Source organism: Perna viridis, chromosome 4, assembly GCF_037379345.1.
Source record: "Perna viridis isolate PV_CMFRI_1.1 ecotype Kerala chromosome 4, ASM3737934v1, whole genome shotgun sequence".
In the NCBI taxonomy this organism is placed as follows: Eukaryota; Metazoa; Mollusca; class Bivalvia; order Mytilida; family Mytilidae; genus Perna; species Perna viridis.
The window spans coordinates 15424752-15445414 of record NC_142448.1 but is presented as its reverse complement, the minus strand read 5'-3'; the positions used below and the strand labels follow the sequence as shown (position 1 = coordinate 15445414).

Sequence of the window (20663 nt, the reverse complement as noted above, 5' to 3'; positions counted from 1 at the left end):
TTCCCCCCAAAACAAAACCGTTTATAGAGACCAATGACGTAGACGACTTAAACATTTTTAGGAACAAATGATATGAAAAACCAAAAACAAAAAACAACCCTAATGGGGACAAATGATATGAAAAACCAAAAACAAAAAACAACCTTAATGGGGACAAATGATATGAAAAACCAAAAACAAAAAAACAACCTTAATAGGGACAAGTGATATGGAAAACCAAAAACAAAAAATAACCTTAATGGGGACAAGTGATATGGAAAACCAAAAACAAAAAATAACCTTATTGGGGACAAATGATATGAAAAACCAAAAACAAAAAATAACCTTAATGGGGACAAGTGATATGGAAAACCAAAAACAAAAAATAACCTTATTGGGGACAAATGATATGAAAAACCAAAAACAAAAAATAACCTTAATGGGGACAAGTGATATGGAAAACCAAAAACAAAAAAATAACCTTAATGGGGACAAGTGATATGGAAAACCAAAAACAACCTTAATGGGGGCCAATGATATAGACAACCAAAACAACCATTACCAGGATCAATTGTCTAGAATCCCCATCACAACCTTTATAGGGAACTAAGATACAGAATACTAAATACCATCTTTATAGGGACCAAAGATATAAAATACCAAAAACATCTAAATGATTGATATTTTCGTATTTATACAAAGACCAATTGTTTTGTGAAACCCCCTCCCCCCTAAAAAAACCCTAAAAAATAAAAAAACAATAAAGTAATAGGGATCAAAGATGTAACTAAAAACGCAACACCTTAAACATTTTCTATATTTGGATCAATGATGAAGAACAAAAGCAAAAACATTTAACTACAAAAGGACTTTAATAAAGAAAAAAGATGAAGATTCAAAAAAAGTCTTCAAAAGAACAGAAGATGTAAAACTTAAACGAAGATTTTGAAGGGACTAATAACACAGGACATACACAAAAAGAGGAATAACTCTGATCACCAACAAAAATCAACTGTTTTAAAAAACAACCTTATGCATAAAGGCAATGACATGCTTAAAAAACACATCACCTTTCGAATGATCAGTTCTCTGATACAGTTGTATATGGATTAAAAACAAAGATAATTAATTCAATGAAAATCGAGAATCTTGTCTGAACAGACAAGAGGTAAAAAAGGCCTAAGGAAGCTCATTGATGGTAAAAATAGTAACGATATTAACGCATTTGTTACTTACGTGAGATTACAACAGTTACTTCAAGTACAGGTAGACGTCTAAATTGTCTTGTAAATGAAACTAGTAATTCCTCGTTTGTAGAACTAAAAATATCCCTGTCGATTTTCAAACATCAAATTCTGAAGATATTAAATTTATAAAAAAAAACTTTTACAACTATCTTAATTACAAATGCAGAACAAAAGTGGAATGTTCTGGTAATTTCATACATAATGCGGCTTATATCAAATTTACTCAAATGACCAATAAGACAAGAGACAACGTTCACAACCTGATAGGTTCCTCGATGTTTATCAAATATCAAAGTGAGGGCAGCAATGACAGACTTATCATGCTATTTTATTTTGCCATTTCACATACTTTCATTTGATTTCAGATTCCTGGTTTGGCAGTAAGTACGGTAAAATCAGGATAAAAAAAACGTCATCACCTATATTTGTGTACTTCAAAAACCTCTGTTGAAATATTTAACATACTCCTAAAACTATCATTAACAGTCACTTCAAATGTGATTTCCTTGAAAACGTCACTCCTTGAAATCTGAAAAAAAAGAGTAAGATCAGGCACGTCTTCATTTGTAAAACAGCTCCAAATAATCACTAATCAGATATTGTTTCATCTCAGTTTAGTTTCTTGTAAACACTTCGTTGTTACTAGCATCTAATTCAAAGTAATGAAATGCATGGTAAGACAAAGGAAAGAATGTCCACAGGACAGCCTGGTAGGGCAAAGAATGTGTACTAATGAAATTGTCTGTTTTGGTAAAAGAATGAAGAATAAGGAAGCTGTCTGGTTTGGCAAAGGAATGAGGAATAAAGAAACTGTCTGGTTGCCAAAGCAATGAAGAATAGGGAAGCTGTCTGGTTGAGCAAAAGAATGACAAATAAGGAAGCTGTCTGGTTTGGGCAAAAGAGTAAAGAATAATGATACTATCTGGTTGGGAAAAAGAATGAGGAATAGGGAAAGTGTCTGGTTAGGCAAAAAAATGAAGAATAAGGAAGATGTCTGGTTGAGCAAAAGAATAAAGATTAAGGTCACTGTCTAGTTGGGTAGAGGAAATAAGGAAATTCTCCCGAATTCAAAACGAATGAAGTACAAGGAATCTTCCTGGTTGGGTAGATGACTGGATATAAGGAAATTCCCAGGACTGAAAATAGAATGAAGAATAAGGGAACTGTCTTGTTGGGCAAAAGAAAAAAGAATTAGGCAACTGTCTTGTCGGGCAAAAGAATGAAGAATAAGTACAAGGAGACTGTCTGGTTGGAAAGGAAGGGAAATAAGGAAATTCCAAGGACTGGACAATAGGTGAAGAATAAGGAAACCTGTCTAGTTGGGAAAAGGAGTGGAAACAAGGAAATGATCATATGAAATCGCACAAATATATACCGTATAGCGGGTTATTTTCGCGTGGCTAACTTTTTGCGATTTTGAAGGTCAAACGTCTTTCGCGGTCTGAAGAGGTGTGACAAAATATTTTCGCGGGTGAAGTCCTATGTATGCGTAATAATTTTTACCATTGTTTCAAAAATATTGAGTCAAAACATGACAAATTTCCCTTACAATAATTTTTTTTTTATAGGACACTCATTTTCGATTACTGGTATCCTTAACACATAACGACCGTTTGAAAACAAATTGGGGATTAAAATTTACAAAAGTATAATGGATGAGGTCGAATGATCAAATGATAACTATTAGTTCTCACTTCTTAAATTTACTCTTTTTAGAGATTCCTCATACTTTGTGGGAAAGAATTCCAAATCATCTTTCAAATATACAAAAGATGTTTTCAAAATGCTGGAATTTTTGATCGACAAAGTATTTGTTTCAATAAACTGTCAGCATTCCAATGCGAACAAATTGTGCTCATCTACTTGGCGACCTATTCAGTCACTCTTTTGCGGCTGACTACACTACATAGCTGATCTGGTCCGAAAGAAAGAATATCGTTTAGCTAGATCCTTTAATCTCAGTTTCCGCTATATAGATGATGAATTATCTTTAAACAATCCTAATTTCGGGGATTTGATACATCGCATCTACCACCAATGAACTTGAGATAAAGGATACTAGTCACTGTGAAGTCAGCCTCATATCCTGACTTACACTTAGAAATGTATTGACCAAACTTTACGACAAACGTGATGACTTTTCATTCAGAATTGTCAACTTTCCTTTCATCTATGGCAACACCCCTTCAGCACCTGCGTATGGAGTTTTCATATCACAAGTCATACGTAATGTCAGAGCTTGCCGTAACTACGCAGTCTTTTTGTATCGCGCTAGACTTCTTACAAGTAGGCTTCTGGAACAGGGTTATGTTACTACAAGATTGAAGTCATCACTACAGAAGTTTTATGGTCGTCATCATGAACTCCTGAATCGTTATGGTGTATCCATATGCATCGTGAAAACTGATTTGTTCAACGTGTCATAGTAATCCTTTCCTCTTTCGTCTACCCTGGACTTGACTTCCTATGAACAACTCGGCGGGTGTTTCTAGAAAAGGAGAGGACGCTTACCCTACTTGTGCATCTGGTCCATGCTCCCAGGTTTTAGTGGAGTCCGAGTTGCTCAATTACTTTTGTAACTTTCACGTATTATTTTAGTTACTTTATGTTCTTTGTTGTGTGTGCCTGTTTTCAATGTCTGGTCATTTGTCCCTGGATTACATTCTTTTGATTTCCGCTAGAACCTTGGTTCCCTTAATTACTCTTCCACATCTCAAGTTAGTCAATGTTTTCAAAGACTTGTCTAAGTAAGAAACTGTTCATCTTACCAACTAGAAAAAAATAGTAGTTAGAGTAATCAAGGGAATTCCAGCAGAAATTATAGGAATATAATCCAAGGATAAAGACCAGACAGGGAAAACACACACACAAGAAAGAAAATGAAATAACCAAAATAACACGTACAAAGAAACAAAAGCAAATGAGCAACTCGGACTCCACCGAAAGGGTAAGCGACCTCTGCATTTCTACAAACACCTGCCGACTTGCTTATAAAATTTCAATACGACAGTATATTTGTCATGTATAGTATAGGTAATGTTTTGGCTACCTTGCAATCTTTAAAAACTAATGTAGCATTGACTCTCATTGACCTACTTAAAATTTTTCATACATTTTAAAATTACGGAATTAACAGCTTTGACCCACTCTGACAGCGAGTTAATATCTCCTTGTTCTCGTTTTGTCCATACTTGCACAGTCTTCCAGAGCTTCGGTACGAATTTAGAGTTATAGTTCTAATTGATTGGGCGTGGTTCATGGTACATTGGAACACTAACATTTAACTTACGGAGATTCATTTTCTATGATATTTAAATCTCCCGTTATGAAGTCGCCAGATGACCATATTTAAATGAATTCCTCAATATCGCGGTCCTGTAATACCCTATTATAGTTGAAAGTTTTGGATGCAGTAGGTGAAGTATATGAATATAAAATAATCAGTATGGATTTGTCTTTGTAAACGGTGAACTTGGGGAGTGACATTTTTTTCTGAATGATAATGTAAGCAAAATTAATTATATCTATACCTTTGTTGACAAACGGTAGTGGAAGAAATTACTAATTCAGAAACTGGGGGACATGAAAGATACATTCCGACATACATGTGTATTGTATATCGGCAAGAAAATATACCAAAACGTGAACAATATGGTAATCAAATACGTCAAAATTATAAAAACTGAAGGAACAAGACATAACACAAAAAACTAAAGTACTAGCAATATGAGCTCCCACAAAAACTGGAGGTGACATCGGGTGCTCCAGAAGGGTAAGCATGCCCTGCTATACCAGAGAATCCGTAGTATTGCAATTGAGAGTAATTCGTTGTTTGTCTAAAAACAATAATGGAGCTCCCCGTCACTTATCCTCTTATACATAGCTTATCCAATTCCTTTATCAAAATTAAACTAATAAAGGAAATGAATTGATATACAAGAAAAGAACAAACAAAAAAATGTTTTGTATCCCTTTGGCCTATACATGGAAATAGGTAAATCCAGCTATTACTTATTTAAGTAGTATTTTACGAAAATAACAAGAATCTCCAAGGAGCCTGAATCGCTCACCTTGTTAAAGTTTGTCTTTTAAGGGCATACATTTAACAAGGAGTTGCCAAACACAACAATTTTGATTCAAGAAGACTTTGGTAGGACTTAGCATAAGGATCATTTCAGCAATTGAAAGTTTCTATCTATTATAGTTTACATGATACTGGCTGGGAACTGTAAAAAACACCGTCATTTTTCATCCTTCAAGGGCAATAACTCTTACAAGGAGTAGCCTGAGAACTTTGACCCCGAAAGACTTTTAAAGGCCATATAATAAGGATCATTTCAGCAACTGATAGAGTTCAGCTAAACCTAACGGTTTTGGAGATATATGCGAAAAACTATTGTCTGTCCCCTATGTTCTATTTTTAGTAATGACGGCCATATTTTTAGACGGATCGAAAATCCCCAAATTAGTTCTATGCAAGATACCCCAATGAACATTCATACCAAGTTTGGTTCCAATTGATAAAGTGGTGTCAGAGGAGAAGATATTTGAAAGAAATAACATTCAAAATAGCAAAAATCGTCGAAAAAGGGCAATAACTCCAACATGGCTTAACATATTAAAATTTGACCAAAGGTAGATCTCGTCACGCTGACCACTGCCTCGTCAGGATTTGGCTAAACCTAACGGTTTTGGAGATATATGCGAAAAACTACTGCCTGACCCCTATGTCCTATTGTTAGTAACAGCGGCCATGTTTTTGACAAATCGAAAATTCTCGCAACAGTTCTATGCAGGATACCCCAAGGAACATTCATACCAAGTTTGGTTCCAATAGGTTAAAATGTGTTATAGAAGAAGAGTTTTGAAAAATCGTTAACGACGACGACGGACGCCAAATGATGGCAATAGCTCACATGACCTCCGGCCAGGTGAGCTAAAAATCCTTTTGCATCACGTCTTTCAACAACCTGCATAATTTCAAAGCAATAGCTTAGCAAGAGGCTCCTTGGAGCCTGAATCGCTCACCTGGTTAAAGTTTATCTTTCAAGAGCAATAAATTTAACAAGTTGTCCAACAATTTTGACTTCATAGACTTTAGTAGGATTATCTAAAGGATCATTTCAGCAATTGAAATTTTATTTCTATCTATTATAGTTTTCAAGATATTGGCTGGAAACTGTAAAAAAAAGTCATTTTTCATCATTCAAGGGCAATAACTCTTACAGAAGTCGCCTGACAACTTTGATCCCTGAAAACTTTTGAAGGCCTCACAATAAGGGTCATTTCAACAAGTAAAATAATTATGCTAACCCTAACGGTTTTGGAGATATATGCGAAAAACACAGTCTGGCCGCTATGTTCTGTTTTAGTAATGGTGGCCATGCTCTTCAACGGATAAGCCAGCACTCCACAATATTGTAGAACGGCCTAATTTTGGTCTTGTAATCTGACGCTTTGTAACATTTATTACTTTAAAAAATTGTCAATATGTAAATCTATATATCTAGGAATAGCTCAAACCAAGGCCTTCAGGGTGCAGTGAAAATTTTTTCTGGAAAAAAATTACCTACAGCAAATAGGATTACCATAGAAACCATACAAAAATATGCGAAAATTTGCAAAAAAGTTCATAAAATCAAGTTTAAAAATATCAAATTTCCCGCAAAATATCTTAAATTTTTATTTCATGCCCTGAAACTGTCCAAACTTCTTCCTTCGAAAACCCCTTCCTCATATGGGCATCGCCGGTTAGATTTTGAGCTATTTCACTTTGTAATCCACTTATTAAATTTAGCACGGTAAAAACAATTGACTTACTTTCACTTTCACAATGAAGTCAAATTGTCATTGAAAAAAGCCCCTTCAACATTGAAAATATATAAAACATTGCAAAATACTTTGAAAAGTCTCCTTTTTCTGAAAATGTTTTATCAACAATAGATTCTTCATTTTTAATCACTATAGCAACCACTGGTTTCCATTAATGTCATTTCCCATAACTAGCCAAAAGTGCGAAACTAAACTAAACTGTGGAGTGCTGACTCAAGCAGAATGCAATATTAAATATTGTAATTTTCTAGTTATTTCTTGAAAGCTTACCTTCTTACGAGTAATATCATACCAAATTTATCAACATTGGACAATTCATAACCATTTTAGAGGCATTCTCCTACTAGGCTATCTCCTCTTCATTAGCGGAGAACCTTCCTTGTACATAAGTGCAGATATGCATTTCACTTGTTTGCTATAATCATCTTTTAAATGAAAATTTCCACTTAAAATACAAAATGACAACCCATATGTAATTATAAACCCTAAATTTGGGGTAGAAATAGCTCAAACCAAGGCCTTCAGGGTACAGTGAAAATTTCTGGAGATATATGCGAAAAACTACTATAGGAACCAAGAAACATTCATACCAAGTTTGGTTCTAATTAGTCAAGCTGTTTCAGAGTTTTGAAAAATTGTTAACGACGACAACGAGGACGACGGACGCCAAGTGATGGGATTAGCTCACGTGACCTTTGGCAAGGTGAGCTAAAAATTCTTTTGCTTTCCCCTCTTTCATCAAGCTGCATAATTTCAAAGCGGTAGCTTAAAATATAGAAAGAGATAGCCAGACAAAACATGCGTCCCATATCTGGATGGAGAGGGCTAAATTTATATGCCCCACGTTTACTTTAAGTTGCGCTGGCATAAATATTTTTATTAGTATTGAAAAGATCTGGATGTTTCAAGTCCCATTTTAGAATTATACAGTAATAGCATATGGTTTGAAAACTTCAAAACTAGTAAGAACTTGTATCACTCGTAATAGTTCAAAACTAACATTAAGTATCAAATATGACATCAGAACTTTGTTGGGTGCTGTTACAGGAGAATAATGTCCTAAATCTACCAGTTTACCTGGTCTACGTTCTTTAAACAATCAGTTTTTTTATGCTACCATTTAGTTGCTATGTTATAATATGTTTCTGTCAAATGCATGTATTCTTACTTTGTACTTTTCTGTCACCTTGGAAAATCATACAGAAGTACTTATAATTTTATGAGAAAATAGCGTTCAAAATGATGCAAACAATTGTCTTTAGATTTTTTGCATAAACCTATGGTAAAATTACTCATTAATTGTCATAAACCCCATTTCAAAGGGGAGATAATTGTTGGGAAAATATTCTATAGCAATGTAATGGAAAGTTTTGATTTTTTAATACTACAAGAAAGAGTTTGGTGATCCCAAATTTTCTTTTTGAAATATAAAATAATGACAGATACCTGCAAGTGTTCTTTGTACAATTTTAAGTTTTCATCTAGCAGTTTTTTTTAATAGTAAGTGAAATTATGAAAATTCCCTACAGAATATATATGAAAAGTTGTAAAAAAAACACGCCTAAAATCATCTCAAAATTAAGTTCGATGACCGATATTTTTATCATAAAATTTTACAGTATGTTCATTCAGCGTCATTTTACGAAAAACAATTAAGAAAATCTATAAACTAAAAGGTATCATCCAACTTAAATGTAAAAATAATGCGTGATACATTTTTTTAATGTTGTATATTTAAAATGTGTATTAAAATGTTACTATGTACTTTTAGCAAATAATGGACATAACTAACCAGTTAAATCAAGAAAACTCTTTAATAATTAAAAAGCACCTTTTCAAACCATTTTAAAATAGCTACTAAACTTCAATTCTAGTGTATAACACATTGCAAACTATTCAACCCTTATTGTCGAAATTACCTCTTGAAATCCTATTTTTCCAAACATTCTTAGACTGGGTGCATTTTCCATTCCAATTTTTGCAGTAAACCTTGTCATTCCAAGTACCTCCACACCTGTAGGAGGAATGATCATTCTTTCCAATCACTTATTTTCATTATATATCATCCATGTTTCATACTTCTAGTTCATCTTATAAGCATAAACAATATTAGAAAAAAACTGCCTTATAAGTTGTAGCTAACTGTTAGGATACTTTGGAAAATGTACTTATTAAAAATTCTGTGCAAGTAAACTTTTATTCACTGGCTTGTTCTTTTTCCCATAAATTCCATGTAACGACTCCCCTTCTGCAAAATATTTAAGGGAATCAGAGCTACTAGTGTACATTCAAAACATTAGTCCTATGTGGTCTCCAACAGGATACATTTGAGGCAGAAACTTTAAAACAAACTGGAAATTGAGAAAAAAAAACTAGAAGCCTTTTAAACTAACAATGTCAAAATTTAGTCTTCAGAAACATTTTTCTTTACTCACAATAAATTCTAAATTTCCTTCAAAAAGCATCAAGATTTCTACAGTTGAAATTTAAGAAGAGTAAAAAAATTTTTTTACCATATCTTATCATCAAAAGCAGAGCCTCCTTGCCAAATCCTTTACCTCTGGCACTTGGCTCTGTAAACACATTTAAATACTTGTTAATATGTTTGGATTTTTTTTCAACATCAAAAAGCACCTTGCTATCTCTACCAATGAAATTTTCTTTATTTTCAGAGGGGTGACATTTAGAAACTGATTTCTCTTATATTCAAGTCAAATTAAAATTATTATTTTACAGTAAATGTGTATAATAAGAAAACATAAACGTTGTTCTTATGATTATATATATAATTCCTAATTATACAAGTTTGCTTTAACATATAACATATATACGTGTGTGTATATGTGCTTCTAGATAGCTGTATGTTTATTTTTAAATCTTTTGTGGTTTAATTAGAATGGAATGTATTAACTTTCAGAAAATCATTTTACCTGCTATCATTATCTCAATTTCACCCGAGTGTTCATATTCTTCATCATTAAAAAAAATATTAACATCACCTATCATAAGTTCTGAAAAAGAAACAAAACCGGAAATCACATGATTGCACTCCCCCATTTCAGAATTTCTGGATCTGCCACTAACAACTTTAAGTGGAAGAACTGAAAATATAAGTACCCTGTAAATTTTGATCATTGTGATTACAACCCAATACATTTTTTTTGCAGTAATGAAAATAAACAGAAACAAAAATGATGGAAGTTGGCCCTTGTATACTTTAAAATATACATTTTGCTTAGTGTCAATATCACTGTTGATAAAAACACGATAAATATCAGACCATTATATAAACTCAGAGCAGAAAGTCGCTATGGCGATTTATGCTTGTTGACACATTATTAATACTTCTTCTGCAGTAAAACACTACTGTAAGTATTGTACTGTCTCTAATGGAGACCCAGATCTTAAAAAAAAATTAAAAAAAGGTTCTTACTAGACGAAGATCCATCTAATATATTTGAGCCTACCTATTTCATTTCTCTCTAATATTTCTTGCTTTGTTTTCTCTATGACTATGAATGTGCATTCTGTAAAAAAACGTTAAATTATATGATCATAATCTGAAAGCTAAGTTAGGAATAAAACCATTACTATTTGAATTATCATCAGTCCGATTAAAATCAGACACATTTGCAGTATCTGACAGTCAATTCCAGTTAGTCATTCAATTATCCATTGTTTGAAAAAAGGAGAGTTCATTTAGCAACCAGTGCTGGTCTTAATCAAGATTAAGGCTTCGTCTTACTTTAAACTCAGAACAACAAACTTATTATAAGTATACACCATGTTACAGTACTCAAACAATTAATGTAAAAGAACTTTTATTTGCTAATCTAAAGAGCAAGAAAATAAATTTGCAAAAGCAGATCGCCACAAGTATGTCCGTTCATTGAGGACTACATGTTAAACGGAGTGTTGCCCATATCAGCCTCTTGAACCATGTACATTTGATGATTAATGTGGACATACGATTCATATTGGACACAATTTTTATGGGGGATAAACTAAGCACTTTTGACATATAAGTTTGCTGCCATTTCAGTCAATAGTATATAACTGCAAATTTACATAAATTCTGACAATATGTACATCCAAATATGTAATTTATCACCTTATTAGGTTTCATAACAATCCTGCAAGTTGTTGAGTTGTAGACAACAGACCAAGTTCTACTAAAAAATGCCTCAGTTCAAAAAGCCATCACTTCTACAATTTATGCCCGAACATAAATTCCTGACAACATACAAATCCTTATATGGTAATCTTACACCCATTAGATTTCATAACAAACCTGCAAGTTGTTGAGGAGTTGCGGACAACGCTTAAGACCAAGTTTTGCAGAAAAAAAAACACCTAAGTGTAAAAGCCGTCAATGTTTGTCCAAACACAAATGCCAGACAGTTTCATATCAATGCTACAAGCTTCTAAGATAATAGTTTGGACAATCAGACGGACAGATAGGGTGAAACCCCCAAACTTCATTTGCGGAGATATAAAAATAAACAACAGGAAAATTAAATCTATATCATAAAACATGAAAATATGTTTCCACAAAATAATTTGATTCAATGTATTTCATTCTGCTTTTAACATTTCACATATTCTCACATTCACATTTGTCAACCTATAATTGCTTTTAAACAATTAAAATGTTTTCAAAAGAAATATAAATTCAATAGAAAAATGTCTTAATCATTGCCAAGGCAACAAGAAAAAGAGAAAAAATACAGCTTGTTTGCATTTAATTTCATATGATATCCCATCGGATTCTATCTTCTTTTGTGCTAATGACAATTTATCATAAAAAGTACTTTTCTCATCTTCCCTCCAGCTTCTCTGCATTTCATATTCTTGTTCTAAAGTCAGTGGTTCTGATGCTGTAAGTTCCTGTAACTCCTTACTCTGCATCCAATCATTATACCTATCATAAATAATAATAATATAAATTCTGCATTTCCAATAATTTCATTAAAACACTACTGCAATGTCAGCTTATAAATGGTGAATCATTTCAAGATTTAAAAATTATTATTTTCTATTTAAAAAGAAAACTGAATTTAAATAGATAACAACATAGCAAAATGCACTGGACAAAATTAACAACAAATAATACTAGTAGACCTGTAGCATAAGATTTGCAAGGAGTTGGCCAACATTTTATATTTAGATGTTTATATGCAAAATTCATGTTCCACATATGAATATCCAAATTTAAAATGTTAATGAAGTCTTGTGTTATAGGACTACAAGTGTATTAGCTGGGACTCTAACCAGGGACACTTGGCACTGTAAGTGGGCTATACCAACTAAGCTAAAAAATGAACAATAGTCGTGAGGGATGTGGAGACTACAGCATTAAGTCAATACACATACATGATGATATACAATGGATGTATCTTCACAAACATATTACTCTAATGAATCTATATGTATGACACAATTTTATAAGAGTCCGTGAATCCTGAAAAACTAACCACTTTTATGAGTGACTTCAGAATATTTATAAGTTACAAAGAGCCATTAGGCCAAAAAACATATAACCTGTGTTTCGCAAATCCTACTGAAATTTATTATGTGTGCCTACCCTAATGTTTTCTTGCCATTTTTTGACAAGCACAAATAAAGCCTGTAAAATAAACCGCTCAAAAACTTTTTTAAAAAATAAAACGTTTTGCATATATACATTTAATAGCACGTTAGTGGAAACACACGTGTTTTAATCTTAGTCTTAAAAGGTTTTTTTATGATTGATTGAATTGACATAACAACAAAAATCTGAAATTTGTTCTGAGTGAACTACAACTTTTCATGGGGTCTTTATGGAATGCTACCATTCATCAAAGCTTTTTATGTAAATTATAATTCAGTAATTCGTTATAATAGGCAACAGTTAGTATGATTTCAATAATTGCTCTTTCCAGAAGCCCAGCGTCAAGAAGAAGGTTGCAAGCAAGTTTAACACCTTTCCTAAATCATTAGTACTTGCAATTGTAAGTAAAGAGCTGTACAATATATTACTGTAAGTTTTCGCTGAGGTGGGTACCAAATGTAAAACAGTAGTCTAAAGCAGGATGTACTTTGATAAACCAGCACAATCTAAGAATCAAACATTTTTTTGAATGCATAAAGCGTTACAATTTGAAAAACAATGCTTCAAGTAATTAAACCTATTTTGATGATATAAAATAAGACCAGTTAAGATAGTTTTATTCATCAATCATGAACCTCTCGGGTAGAAAAAAAAATACAACTAGAATGTCAATTGTTTGTAAAACAACTGATAGGTTTTCCCTTGGAAGTTTTCTCCTTGTAATGTACAAGTTACAACAGTTTGTTTGATAAAAAAAAACAAGCTATTCTTAACGACAATTTCCTTTTTGCACTTGGTGACCTTGTCAACTGCAATTGTCCAGGTTTTCATAACGAGTTCTGTAATGTACAGTTGATGACCTACGTTTGATATGCAACAACTCTACTTTATATGAACTTTATCATTTTCAACGAAATTGATATTTGTGATGTATATGTTACGACCTTTCATATATGACAACCTAACAATATAAAACATTTTAGTGTCTGCACTCATTGATCCCATCCAACCTATTTTCGGGGGACAAAACATCAACAAAACTTTTTTAATATTTGTATTTACTGAGCCTACCCTTCGAATATATGAAATATCGGGCTTGAAACATTGATTTTTGAAATGTGTTCATTGAGACCTTCAAAGCAATGTATCATATGACCCCCTTCGACGAAGTTGAAAAAATGATGCAATATCAATTCTAATTCTAGGTACAGAAGAAATATACAAAACTGTTGAAGGAATGACCTGTTATATATTTTCGGTCTATGCGGAAATAACCTCAATCAAGTGATGCACACTATTTTAAAATCACCTGCGTAACAGGTGAAGGCATTGAGGTTACTTCAAATAAACCTAAAAAATATAACAGTCATTCCCTTTAATTCAAATTTAGTATCAAATTTAAGAAATAACAAAAAAAATTGGTCTGTGAGATGATGGACACATTTTTTATCCATTCAGAAAGAGTGTTGCATCTGAAATTAAATTATTGTAAATTGAAAATTTCAAGTAGTTGTAGTTTCATTGTTTTTATATTGGTCCTTGCTGTTGTGTTAAGCAATGTACTAGAGCAGATCTTCATTCTGTGTACAGATTATTTGGGTGTCTTAGTGGATTTTGAAATATATATATATATACCACCGCTCCTAATTACTAAAATTTCAATAGATCAAAAAGAAGACAAGATACGTCAAATCTGAAAACTGTATAATAATTTTCAGAACATATACAACATGCTGACTAAAAATTTGGCCAATTTCAGAGTTCATTTTGGGCACAATGAATAATTAAAACATGACGCAGTAACGAACTCCAGAACCGGAAGTCGTAGAGACATGGGACTACCACCATACACCTTAGGATCGCTTGAACTTGAAAAAAACTTACGGGGTCAAGGTCATACGATTATCTCAAGGTTACAAGCCTGACCATGTGAAACAATTTAACTGTCATAACTTTTGAACAGACGGTTGGACTGTAGAGATTACCGAGAGGATTATTTCATACGTTGCATGTATGTACTTGTTGTTTTCTTAATGTCAAGGCATGAAATTTGCAGTTAGAAAGCTTTTTAGCACTCTTTGACCTTTGATCATGGATGCAAATGAAAGGTAAAATGGACAAAAGATCATAGGTGAAGGTTCAATGTCTCTATGACTTCCGGTTCTCACAATATAAGTTTTCAAAAGTTAAGTATGATATTTCAAGGGATATATCTCCAGTAACTTTTGAAAACAAAATACAAGACTATGTTTATTCATTAGGTCATCTGTTTATGTACTGTAACCAATTTCATATTAATTTTATCTATTATGGTTTTAAGATATGTGCAATTGAAAGAAATTGCTTTAAAATAATTTACATGTATACTTTACAATACTATCCCTCCTAGAAATGTTATTACACAAAAAAATATCTTTTTTTCTTTATTTTTTGTTTTTCAAGCAAGCAAATGAAATCGTCAATTATCATTATCTCTCCTAAGTTTTATCAATTCTTTTGTTAAAACTTGCAAATTTGTCAATTACTAGTACAACAGTATCTTAATAAGCCATCAGTCACAAAAATTTGAAGTTTTCTTCTATTTTTTTTTTTTAATTTTAACCATGGCAATTGACCAATGAATATAAATATGAACGTATATTCTTGTAAAAAGGACATTTTGTTCAGAAATAAACTTCATTTTCAATGTCATTTTGTGCTCAGAAATTGCATATTCTCAAATTCCTTTCCAAAGGTTTATTTTTATGCCTTTCTGTTTCCGCTCTTAGATTGTGTGAGCCATTACGAAATTTACAGATTATTTTTCTCAGCCGAAAATTTTCTAAAATTTAAGTATTTTTCTTTCTGGAAAATATTTTTGAATGAGAAATAAGTATCTAATTTTCCAGTAATGTTGTCCTTTTTACATGTAGTATACCATGCTACATTGAAGAGTATATTCACCTTTTGCATCATCAGTCCTTTTAGTTTATAAATTGAAAAGCCCTTCAGACAAGATTCTGATAGCTCTAATTTCTCTAATAAAAAAATTACAGAGAAGTACCAAGTTTGAATATTACTTTCATGCATATTCTTACAACACATGAATGCATCTTTTTTTAAAATCTGAACTACAGTGATACATTCTATGTAAATAACACTTGCAATAATGACACAATATTAAGCCTGCCCATCTCAGATTGCACAACAATATTTGAACTCTTACTGTCGACACCCAAGATGCACTTACATAATTTTAAATTAATTTTGTCAGCTACATTGTTTCCATAAATTTTCTTAAAAATATTTATTACAAGTCATATCTTTTACAGGCTGCTGATTTAGTTTTGAACATGCCGAAAATTTCTGGCTAATATAAAATGATAGGTTTTATAGTGCAGTCAAATAAATGTGTGTTTTGATTTTAGCCTCTGTATCAGACGGGCATCTGTTTAGTTTATAAGATGCTTTTAAAGATGTTTTAAGTAGCTCTTATGCACATGTGAATGAACCACTAGCTTAGAAAATAGTTCCCACATATTTATATTTAGGCACATTTTCTACTTGTTCATATTTGTAGTAAAAGGGTTCTTTAATATGTCCTCCACTCTTATCAAATTTTGGTACTATAGTCTTTTTTATACTTAAATTTAAGCACAATGTAACACAGCATGATTCAAGATTCTTAAGGCGGCTTTGGAACCCTCTGGCAGAATTACAGAATATATGACATCATCTGCATTCATTAAACATTCATCCTGCTATCAGGAGTTTTAAAAACTCTTTGGCAAGTGATTTATAAAAAAGTTGAATAGGGAAAGGCTCAAAACATCCCCTTCTCTAACTCCAATGTATGAACTAAAGTTCTTGCCTAATTTTCCATTGACCTTAACTCTTAGATTACTAAGCGTAAAGATATTTTTAATTAGTTAATAGAAGTTTCCTCCCATTTCTTACTTTAACATTTTCATAAGGATGTACCACAGTGTCAAAAGCTCGCTGTAAATCAATGAAACATGCATAAAATTTACTGCCCTTTCCATGAATATATTTATCTATCAAGCATTTTAGAACAAACATGTGGTATGTCGTCCTAGACTTAGGTCTGAAGCCAGCCTGAATATCAGCATGTCCTGGACTTAGGTCTGAAGACAGCCTAACAATCAGTACGTCCTAGACTTAGGTTTGGAAGCCAGCCTAATAATCAGTCCTGGACAAACTCCAAAGCAGCTCCAGTTCCGTATCTTTCTGGAATGGCAAAAGTAGTGCCGGGATGGAAGAGACCAATGCTCCAGAGTTTGCGTCCTGGACTTAGGTCTGAAGCCAGCCTGACAATCAGTAATTATATCACCCTATCACCTGCGTTATAGATAGCTATGTCCTGACCCAGGACAGCCATTGTCAGACCGTCAGGATTTTTGTTCTATCTACTGTCGTAGAACAGTTTTCCTGACAGATTATGACAGAATTTAAGAGAGTTTTGAAGTGATCGCAACTGTATAAATAGTATCAAATAATATTGTTACAATGTGCATTTAGAATTATCTGTAACTAGCTTTTTCATAAAACCTATAGTCTTATTATGAATCCAAGCATTGGTAAGTTTTTTAAGGTCATTTGAAATCTTCTGGAAAAAATCTGCTATCCACGGCACAAAGTTTCAACCAGATATTATTTCATCTGGCAAATTAAATTTTTAAGCTAGAGTTAGTTTTCTTTCATCTGTTCAATATGACATATATTCTCAAACATAGCCATAGGACTTACTTTTGCACATGATGTTTCTCATATGGTACAAGAATTACTTTCTTTCCTTTAATTAATACATTCTGGTTCTTTTTCATCGTAAAATCTGTAACAGAAAATGTATATTTTTTTATATTTATTCCATATGCATTTGATTTTGAACAGTAGAACAAAATATTGAAGATGTTATCAATGCTAAGTTCAAAAAACGTGAACAATAACCTCTGAACAATTTCATTACAGAACGAAGTACTAATCATACCTTTATATAAATATCTCAGAGAAAGTTGAACTATCCAAGGAAATTCACCATTTTTTTATAATATTTATTTATGGCAACATGCTACTTTCACTTTTGACAAAGTAATTTATGAGTCAGTCCCGATTATCTGTGATAAAATCTCCGGAATATTTCAGGGTTAGGTGTGGGGTGTGGAGGGGATAAAAAATATTTGTAAAAAAAAAACAAAAACAATATTCGTGAACAAAAAACACTTTCCAATTTTTGGGGGAAAATGTTGATTTCCCTGTAAATAACTGTTTCCGGAAAATTAGCATTGAAAAACCTACATTTCTTCACTATTGTGGTTTAACCGATGACCAAATTCGGATTCTCTCTCTCTCTCTCTCTCTCTCTCTCTCTCTCTCTCTCTCTCTCTCTCTCTCTCTCTCTCTCTCAATCGTACCGTACATCATACGAAATATAAGAAGATATAATACCAAAGTATAGTTAATGAATGTATTCAATTTCTGCTTAGTTTATTTGGGTCCGTTTACGCTGAATAATCCGCGAATAATTGGCAGGATTCTCATCAAATTAAAATTTATTGATATAAATATTCAACTTCAATAATAGATATCTACACAGAGGTTAAACTTAAATAACCCCTTCGCAGAATTGTTTTAATCGCTTCCAACTGAGATGGACAAGGGTATTGCGGGATCACAACTTTTCATTTAATAGAAAAAAATGTTGGTTAATGTGTTGTAAATAGTACACAGATGTATAACATTGAAAACTTGTCAACTACTCTTGAAGGTAAATTGTTCGCATTGAAATCGTGTCGTTGAAAACTTGTCAACTATTCTAAAAGATAAATTATTCGCATTGAAATCGTGTTCAACTAATTAATAATGTATTGAAACGCAATTAAAACAAAAATATTGAAGACGCCTTTTATACCCCCCTTTACTTGCGCAAGCTCCCTTCCGAATATTGCTTTATAACTTTGAGTGAGAGTACGGCGGTGGTACATACATTTCATCCATATTTTAAATTGCTACTGCGTTCGTTATATAAGGTTTCACTTTTAAAAGTGCAGACATGATTTTCATGAAAAGCTGTCGACTAAGGTATTGAAACAACAAATCTTCGGCATTAGAATAACTTCTCTTTCGAACACTGGATTACGACATGATGAGATAGGATACCGCGGGAGGGAGGGTACATTTCATCCATATTTTTAAAACGTTGCATGCTACTGTGATAGTTCTATAAAGTACATAAATGATTTTCATGAAGAAATAATAGCCAAGGACGTTTAGAGATCCCTTAGTCGATCATGATTGCATGTATTACACAAATACCACATGTGAGTGCAAAGAATTGAGCATATATTCTTAGCACGAAAACGGAAATTACACCAAGTATAGGAACAGGCAGCTGTTCGTCAGCGTCACCCATATCGTGGTTTAATTAGTTAACAAGTTGCGTTACGAAAGATGTTTGGTGATTTTTGTGGTTTATATCCACAAAAACGGTCAAATTATATTCTCGAAGCTACGTTATCTTATCTTTATAATGAACGAAATGAGGGGTGTACCGGATATCCGGGAAGTGCTATCTGTTTCAAATTTATTATTAGAGTTATTTAACAAGAGCCTTTGCGTGTGGATCATACGTCATCAAGATCAAGTCAAGGACATCCTCCCAAGTCAGGGTTTTGACTTCATATTTTTGAAGACATAAAACTATGTGTTGCACAAAATAGTTTAAAGAGCTTTGATATGCTATCAAAAGATAAGCTCATTCATCGGATTTACTACTATCCTATGATATAAGCTCATCCATTCGGCTTTACTAATATTCTAGGATATAAGCTCATTCATTCAGCTTTACAATTGTAATACGCTTTATGCTCACCCAAACTGATCATGAACTACTTCAAGATTGATGCCATCCAGTCACCCACTTTCATTTTCTCAACCGCCAACACCATGCATCTAATCAAGGGTCATTCCGCGGGTAACCAAGATCTTCATCTTCCTGCACCTCCATCAAACCTAATGACAAATAAATTCCTTGAGCTGACATTTATTCCGACAGAATGGCTTTATAATGAGATATAACCAAAAGTAATCAGTTGTCATGATAACACCGTTTCTGAACGTAAAGATATCTAAGTACATTCTCTTAAGAATATATTTATGCAATAAGAAATTAAATAACTCTCTGTTAGTTAAGTACCATTCTGTGTAAGAATCAAGCAGTGGGTGGCACATCTTTTTTTCTCAATCTGGTATTTAATGCCTTAAATACATTAAATACACCAAGAAAATAACCGTAAAGCTATTTCAATATATCCTAAAGCATCTATGACATAAATATTTTTTACTTCTTATAGAGGGAAAAGATATTGGAAAAATTTTCCGCCATTTACCATTAGTGCATTTCAACTAAATTTGATCTATCAATATATTAAAAAGGCAAACTATACACACTCTTTGATGATTTTGATTTTTTTTTCTGGAGGTCATGAGATATAAGTACTTAAGTAATGCCACAAAATCTCTGCGTTTTTTTTCTTCATGTGCCACACCTTATACATATCTTGCCTGATTCTTAGACAAAGAAGTACTTAAAATTCAACAATGTGAATTTTGTTTTCATTTGCGTTTACTGTATTTCCGGGAAATGTTATTTATCAGTTCTTTTATTTGTTTCATATTCTATAAAAAAAATTTAGAAGAATCAGCCCAAGTCTCGTCCTATCAGGCGTCTTTCAGAGCTTAATTTAAGGTGTGTTTACACTTTTTGAAGACCTTTTTTGATCTCTGTAAGTATTTACAATTTTTATACGATTTACGTTATTATACAATGGTGCATTTATTGCGTTTCTCCATATCTGTTCCCTTTCCTATGAACAAATTTCCATTTGACATTTTATTGAAAATATTCCAGTCATAAATATGCAGACATGGGGGATTTGACCATGACAAAAATTGGTTTGTCATACGTTCTGTTCTTAACTAATGAAACCAAATGATGATAATTTTACAAACACATCAAC

General features: G+C 32.7%; 1 protein-coding gene across 2 annotated transcripts; it reads right to left on the bottom strand.

Moving 5' to 3' along the window:
- Positions 1-573: 573 nt before the first annotated feature.
- Positions 574-19652, bottom strand: LOC148619036 (N-acetyltransferase 9-like protein). 2 transcript variants are annotated; one of them, XM_088578535.1, is made up of 8 exons: positions 17636-17767; positions 17395-17479; positions 11870-11979; positions 10526-10585; positions 9989-10069; positions 9572-9631; positions 8978-9072; positions 574-1755 (listed from the first exon to the last, which is right to left on the bottom strand). In XM_088578535.1, exons 2-8 carry the CDS (start codon positions 17469-17471, stop codon positions 1642-1644), a joined length of 597 nt encoding a protein of 198 aa, XP_088434661.1. In that variant the 5' UTR covers positions 17472-17479; positions 17636-17767; the 3' UTR covers positions 574-1641. The 2 variants fall into 2 exon arrangements, with proteins under 2 accessions (XP_088434661.1, XP_088434660.1); XM_088578534.1 differs by lacking the exon at positions 17636-17767 and adding an exon at positions 19517-19652 and having other exon boundaries at positions 1503-1755.
- Positions 19653-20663: the final 1011 nt, after the last annotated feature.